Here is an 8,022-nt window from a genome sequence, read left to right on the forward strand (position 1 = left end):
TCTATGCTAGACAGTGGTTTGTCATTTTCAAAAATTGTAATATTTAAAATATATGCTAAGAAATAAGATTATACACATTAAAATACATAATTCTCAATTTAAGATCATTTATATACCATCTACAAGACAGTCTGATACTTAAAAAAAACTATAATCAATATTATAATCTGTAAAAATAAATCAATGAATATAATCAATAAATATTATAAATATTTTTATAAAAGTTTTAGCATTTTTAATTGCTTCAAATATTTTTTCTTAAAAAATTTCAAGAAACTAAATCTACGGTCATGGCCAAAAATATTGGCCACCTATCTATTTATCTGAAATTCTTTTATCTACATTATTTCCTGTTAATTACTGACATTATACATAAGTTGAAAGGATTCTTAAAACAAGAGATAATTCACATTTTAATTTCTTTTAAATCTTTTCAGTTAGAAACATTTTCAGAAAAATATAATGTGTCTAATGCCTTTGGCCAAAGTTATATTTTACAACTCAACAAAGTAAAAGCATACTCTTTACTCTTTAATATTATTACCTCGTCGATCGGAGATTCCTCGATGAGTCTAGGCGCATCTGAGCTGAGTAATCCATGCGTAGCTAAGACATATATTTTATAAGCTCCTCTCTCTTTAAGTACCTCGGCAGCTGCTACATATGATTGTACATCGTCTATCATATCGTCCTGTAAATTAATTTGTTGTTAAACTTTATTAAATCGCAGATTGTGTTTTGCAACGTATACGGACTAGGAAGTAAATAATTATTCCGAAAACTTATTTTTTTATTTTGAACTCTTGTCGTACCTCTATCACGATATTATTACTATTATAATAACTTAATAATTGAATAATTTTAATTGAATATTTTTAATTTTAATTTGAATTCTTCAAAGCTTTGTGTTCTAGTATTTTAACGCTAAAGCTTCAAAAATTTTTGCAACTTTGAATGTCGAAATCTTCAAAGCAAATCGGCTTTTTTATATCATTTTTACTCACCACCATAATAGCAATACGTCCTCCAACATCCCCGACAACACTTATAGGCGGCTTTTCCTTTGCTGGATGCAAAGGCACACCCACGCCGACCTCCATCGTACGCGCGGCCAGCGCTAACGCGGGTGGCGAATAGCGACCATCGTTCATGTCGGATTCAGCCTCTCTCTGTTCTCCGTGTATCACAGCAATTCCCAAGCGCAGCCTTTCAGCATAGCTAGTTGCTTTCTTTGCACTACCTGGATTTCTTGCAACGATCACAGAATTATGATAGTCAGGAATCTGATAAAGAAAAGATACAATTTATATAAAAAAGCAGATACAAAATAAAAATATGTACATATAAAAAGTAATATTTAACCCTTCGTGGTCACATCTCTGAAAAGTTTCGTAGTGGTTATACCAGATATAACGGATTCCAGTCCACATTCTTACTTACCGTTAAGTCTTCATTATTTTAACAAAAAGAAAATACTACATAAACTTGAAATATTGTTCTAAATACTATCTAGTAGCAAATGTAAAAATTTTATTTTAAAAAAAATTTGTCTAATTTTCAGATGATTCGGATAGAACGCCAAATTTTTTTTGAGAGGGGGGGGACTACTTGACTTCAAGTGACTACGAAGAGTTAAAAAGGTAAAAATGTACTTTTGTGATAAAAAATTTTTAAATAAAAATGCAAAAATTTGTTTCAATAAAAAATGTATTATTGTAAAATACTTCCAAAATCATTTTCACTTTTCGTTAAAAAATGTTTTTTTTATCATATAGTTTTGATATTTGTTTTAAAAAAACAATCTATTTTTTTCAAAGAAGTATTACATTTTGTTGAAAAAAAAATCGAGCAAAAACTCTTCTATATAAAAATATTTGTCTTATTTTAATCAAAATTTTAACATGTCCAAATTCATTAAAATAAAAGAAAAACACTTGTTTTCTTATTATTAAGATTAATAATAATAACTAATAATTAGAGAGAAGATTAAACTATTTTGTTTTGTTTAAATAACTCAGTAAATATTTATGTAATACAATTCTTTTTCAATTTAGCTCTTGCAACTTTGCATATTGTAGAAGTACTTTAAAAGTATTATAAAAACAAATTAACTGACAAGGAAAGAATCACAGGCGTTCGACGTCAATTTGATTGTCCATGAAATATGTTGTTAAACACAAAAATCAAAGACTTTTTTATGTGCAGAATTTTAGAGGGTGAAACATCCCTTTGAAAGTGAGGGTATCTTAAACAAAAAATTAAAAATTTTTTCTTTACAATTTCACAAAATTCTTGAAACTGTACAACTTTTATTTAAAACATTTTTTTCTATCTATTATATAGATATACTTCCGACTATACTTCCGACGGTATTCGCTGTGAAAGGGCAAAATCGTTTTTTTTTCGAAGGGGTGTTTCATCCTCTAAACATAAAATTCAAATAATTAGTAACTAATAATAATAGTTAAATAATAAACAATATTATAATTATACATTGTATTTATTTATTTTCACTAAACATGGTTACTGATAATTTATAATAATTAGTTAAATGTAATAAAATTATTAATTATATGTTATAAAATATAACTCCACTATTATTATTATTTTTATTATTATTATTATTATTATAGGGTATTTTTATTACTAACATTATTGTTATTATTATAACGATCAGGGTTGGGAACTAACAAGTTACTTGTAACGAAGTTACAGTTAGTTACTTTTTTTTATAATAACTTAACTTCGTTACTTTTCTCCATCTGTAACTGTAACTTAACGCAGTTACATTTTTTTGGTAACTAATAACTATTTTGATAGTTACTTTAACAGTTTTTTCAGAACATGCGCTAAAATTTTTAATTAACAACCAGAAAAAGTCGAGTCTACATAAGAGGAATTGTATCAACTCTTAAAATCAAATAATTCCAGTATTAATATGCTAAATAATTACACTGCAATTAAGAAACTTTTTATTAAATATAACACCGGCATTTCACAGTTCTGCATCTGTGGAATATATGTTTAGTATCGATGGCTCTATAATGACGCCACAAAGAGGTTTTCTTACGATGATATATTTGAATATCAAATTCTATAAAATTAAATTCTATAAAAATTTTTATAAAAATTTTGTAATAAAAAAAAGATGAATCAATGTATGACAGCCAATGTATCGTTATATTTCATTTAATTCTGATAACAGTAATATACAATTTAGAGTTTTACCTTTACAAAGTTCTCATTTAGTGTATATAAAATAACTTGTTAAAGCACATAATTAAGCACATAATATACAACAGTTAGTAAAGCATAAAATGTAAGATTCTTATTTCTTATATTTAAAATAATGTACAATTATTTAAGAAAAAAGTAATTGAAAAGTAACGACTCGTTATTTTTTTAGTAACTGTAACTGTAATGAGTTATTTTTCAAAATCGATAACTTGTAACTGTAATTAGTTACTTTTTTAACGAAAAAACTGTAACTGTAACTAATTACTTTTACAAAGTAACTTTCCGAACCCTGATAATGATTAAAATCTTGTTACATACGGATTCTTGAATATACTGTAGAAGGAATGGACTAGCTCTCAAATTATCCACAGGAACATCAAAAAATCCTTGGATTTCTTTCTGGTGAAGATCCATTGTGATAATATGAGTTAGACCACTTGTGCACAACATCTTTGCCAAAAGTTTAGATACTATGCAACCGCGTTTGCGCATTTTACATTGCTTGGAATAGGGTAGATATGGAATTACTCCAACAATGTTTTTGGCCGATGATGTCTTGCATGCATAAGCCATGATGAGAAGCTCCATTATGTTATTGTTCACATCTTTTGTGCCAGTTTGGATTATATACAGATCCTTGCCACGCACAGAATCTCCTATCTCTACCATTGTCTCACGATTTGACTTATGGTAGACTGCACATCCACCAGGTTTTACGCCCAGGCGACTTCAAATATTAAAAAAAACAAATGTATAAAGGTAAAAATAACAAAGGTATAAAAATAAATAGTAAAATAATAATAGAACCATGTTTAATACAATTAAATGCACGAGAGAAGAGTCAAGGGACAGTCAAAGTATAATTTTAATGTTTCATAATACTTTTTTATGTAATTTTATATATTTTTTCTAATTCTTTGAACTTTTTTATCCTAACTAAATAATATATTCTTGCAATAAATTCTTTGAAGTATTTAACAAATATTTATTAGCAACAGTATTATTAAATTAATTATTACAGCCACATAAAAAAAATGGTTTGTATCATGGACCAAACCATGATATCTTTATATTTATTATTTTAAGCCACTCAACGCAAATCCGATGTCAGAATTGTCCATCATTTTCTACATGCAGAGAAATTATTGCGATTTTCAGAGTTTTTAGGCCACTTTTTTTTTATTAAAAAAAAGTGGGTGATAGAGCAATTCTGATATCAAATGTGTGTTCAGCAACTCAAAATACATAAGGATATCTAGTCTGTGATACAGACCACTTTTTTATTTTGTGTAGCTGTGTTATCAATGTATAACCTTGTAATATTATTCTTCTGGTTTTAATTAAAAATTATGTTTTGAAATTAAACATAATAATACATAGCTTGAATTGTCTGAAAAACTAGAAAATGTATATAAAGGTAAACAAATATTATGAATCATTAAGATTTTGCTCTCATCATTCTTTAGCCATTTATTTCATTTAATTGTATTATTTTTAAAAATATTCTAACATAGAAATATCTCACAAACATATTTCTTTATCAAATAAATTTAAACATATTAAATATTCAATTTATTAAATATTAAACATAATTAGTATATATATATATATATATATATATATATAATGTATACATATATTAGTGATTAAGGTGTTTATTAAATAGATATTACATATTTATTTGCAATTTTGTGTGATAAAATAATAAAGCATTTTTATTTAAAGAATCAAAAAACAATAATTTAATTTTGTGTGTGTGTGCGTGTGTGTGTGTCAACTATGATATAAAAATTATATAATAAAATTTTTTTTTACAAAAAACAAATCCATTTTTAAAGAAATCTGAGTTATGACATTAAATTTTTTATCACATGAACAATTTTATTACAGCAAAAATCCTAAATAGAAAATTTAAATAAACATTCAAATGAAATGGTAATATAAAATTTCTGCAAGAACCAAACAAGAAAGTTTAAAAGTTATTATTATATTTTTAATAAATCTAAATATTAATCAAAGTTTTCAATTTTATTCTTATGCCCAGTGCATATTTAGAAAAAAATTTCCAAATTTAAAGAAAAATATTAAAAAATATTATTTGTTTAAAGCAATTTATAAAACTTTATGAATAAAGACTAATAAATATCACAACTGTTCTATGCTGCAAATAAATATTTTCTTCATCACATTTATCATTAATTATTAACGTTATAAAATATAAAATATTATAAAACAAATAAATAGTAAATTTAATTTTTACAAGAACCAAATAAATTGAAAACTTTTGTTATCTCTTTATTTTAAATAAATTCCTAAAATATTAATCAAAGTTTGAAACTGTGTTCTTGTACCTATCATAGGAAGAAAAGACAGATATAAGAGAATTACTATATTTATATAATAAACAGTTTAAAATAAACAATTTCTTTTATTTCCTCAAACTTTAACTTTTTAAATTTATTTGGTTTTTGTAAGAACTCTTTCAATTGTTGTAATAATAGAAAGGAATAAATTGTAAAATAGAAAGGAATCTCTCAAAGGTAATATTTATATTTGATTTCACTCAATTATCAACAAAACAGGAGATACACACGTAAAAATATTTTTAACAAAGTTTATATTTATAATTAAAATTTACAAAAAAATTTACTAAAATAATTAGAAGATATTTCTAAAAAAATATTAGACTTTTGAAAAATCTATATATATAGTTAAAATACATAAAAATCATACAATTTTGTCCAAAATATACATCTATTCACTTTTTTATTAATAATTGCTTGAAATGTTTTAGATAAGCTTTTGTATAATTTTTTCCTACTTTGAAATTTTATATCAAATTCATCTATTTACAAAAGCAATATAAATCTATATAAATAATTTAAAAATATTATTTTTTAAAGATTAGTTTTTTAAATTTCTATTTAACAAAATATTTTAAGAAGAAACAAATAGATTCTGGGCAATTTTGACTGGTTTTCCTCTTCAGTAACAATCCCAAGCCTCTTGAAAGATCTATTAATATAAGTAATCTTACAAAACAATCGGTAATGCATCTAAATATTATCGTCAACAGATCGACTTTTATGTCAACATTCTGTCTCTACTTACTTGGCAATTAAATTGGCGAGTTCTGAATGAGAATTACCCGAGATGATGACTATGTCCGATGATACTGGCTTCTCCATCACTTCAATGATTGTTGTAATAGCTAATGTAAAAATAATGCAGAGGCCCAAGTCAAGAGACAAGTAACGAAATATACCTGAAAAGATAATTTACCAAATTGCACTTCAGAACTTCTCAATACCTGAATCCATTATTTCGAGTAGACGAAAACTGCACATTCTGAAACTAAAAAAACTCCTGCAATGTATTTTTTTAATATATTTTTTTAGATTTTTAATAATTTAGAAAGAGATTGTTTTTTATTTATTCATTTCGTCAGAGTGACACAGAGCGAAACCAAAACACGTGCAGGTACACAAATAAAAAATATATCAATAAATCTGTTGTTTGTATTTTTTGCATTAAGAATCTTTATCTTCTTTTTTTCCAATACTCAAGTACGTATTTATCTTGTTTTAAGTGCAAACAGTTTAGAGCAACACAAACACATCTAATATGTACCACGCAATAAACAAACAATCGATCAAACTTGATTAATCTTACACGCATCTCAACAATGCAATTACGTTGCGACCGTAAATTTGATTAAACTATTCCTATCCACTTTGCATACCTTGATCGTTGTTAATCGTTCGATAAATGTCACGTTAAATTATGAAAATAATCTAAAAAATTATTGAAGTTTCTTCACTTGCTTCTACTAGTTCTACTTGTGCCACAATGTGCCAGTACGTTCACTTCACGAAAAAAAATGCGTAGCCACGCAAATTCAGGCCATCACCAGGGTTGGGAAGGTATCGTACCTTATGTGTCTTACATAGGTATCGTACGTATAATACTAGGATATGATACCACCTCAATTTTATACATATGAGGCCTGTGGTCTGTTCTTTCTATCTGCACTGTTGCACTGGTGCAATAAGTTAGAATGAGAAAAAATATACTTGTCTTACTTTAACTTATTGCACCGGTGCAACAGTGCAGCTAGAAAGAACAGACCACTGTTCTTCGTCGCTGCACTGCTGCACTGGTGCAATAAGTTAGAATGAGACAAATATATTTTTTCTCATTCTAACTTATTGCACCAGTAGAGCAGTACAGCTACCAAGAGCAAACCTATAGGTTTGTTCTTGGTAGCTGCACTGGAACTGTACTGGGCCCCGATTCTTGAATTCATTCGCAAGAGAAACGTATTCGCAAATTCTGTTCTTACAGAAAAGTTGAAAATTTATTGGCTATCGTATGGCTTTCAACCAATAAACTTGCAACTTTTCTGTTAGAGCGGGTATTTGCGCATACGTTTTCTTGCGAATGAATTCAAGAATCGAGCCCCTGAACTGGAGCTCGATTCTTGAATTCATTTGAAAGAGAAACGTATTCGCAAATTCTGTTCTTATAGAAAAGTTGGAAATTTATTGGCTATCGTATGGCTTTTAACCAATAAACTTGCAACTTTTCTGTTAGAGCGGGTATTTGCGCACACGTTTTCTTGCGAATGAATTCAAGAATAGAGTCCCTGGACCAGTGCAAGCCAGTTCAGGCTAGTGTAGGAATTATAGGCCGGTATTCATAGTCAAATCTTATTTCAAGATCGTCTCAAGCAATGTCTTAAGATGCTAATACGGCTCTGTGATTGGTTGATGGCATCTTAAGACA

At 27.2% G+C, this 8,022-nt stretch overlaps 1 protein-coding gene across 3 annotated transcripts in view; it reads right to left on the reverse strand.

Moving 5' to 3' along the window:
- LOC105831168 (phosphoribosyl pyrophosphate synthase-associated protein 2) overlaps positions 1 to 7,218 on the reverse strand; it is a 31,604-nt gene extending 24,386 nt beyond the window's left edge. The window contains exons 1-6 of one of the 3 annotated variants that reach the window (XM_036290997.1): positions 6,980 to 7,218; positions 6,548 to 6,603; positions 6,349 to 6,448; positions 3,556 to 3,964; positions 1,005 to 1,283; positions 545 to 691 (exon numbers count right to left, since the gene is read on the reverse strand). In XM_036290997.1, the coding sequence (XP_036146890.1) occupies positions 545 to 691; positions 1,005 to 1,283; positions 3,556 to 3,964; positions 6,349 to 6,448; positions 6,548 to 6,584 (972 nt within the window). In that variant the 5' untranslated portion in view covers positions 6,585 to 6,603; positions 6,980 to 7,218. Of the gene's footprint in view, positions 1 to 544; positions 692 to 1,004; positions 1,284 to 3,555; positions 3,965 to 6,348; positions 6,503 to 6,547; positions 6,604 to 6,979 lie in introns of all 3 variants that reach the window. The other 2 variants (XM_012671136.3, XM_012671137.3) reach the window with 2 other exon arrangements.
- Positions 7,219 to 8,022: the final 804 nt, after the last annotated feature.

The sequence above is a fragment of the Monomorium pharaonis genome, chromosome 8, assembly GCF_013373865.1.
Source record: "Monomorium pharaonis isolate MP-MQ-018 chromosome 8, ASM1337386v2, whole genome shotgun sequence".
Taxonomy (NCBI): domain Eukaryota; kingdom Metazoa; phylum Arthropoda; class Insecta; order Hymenoptera; family Formicidae; genus Monomorium; species Monomorium pharaonis.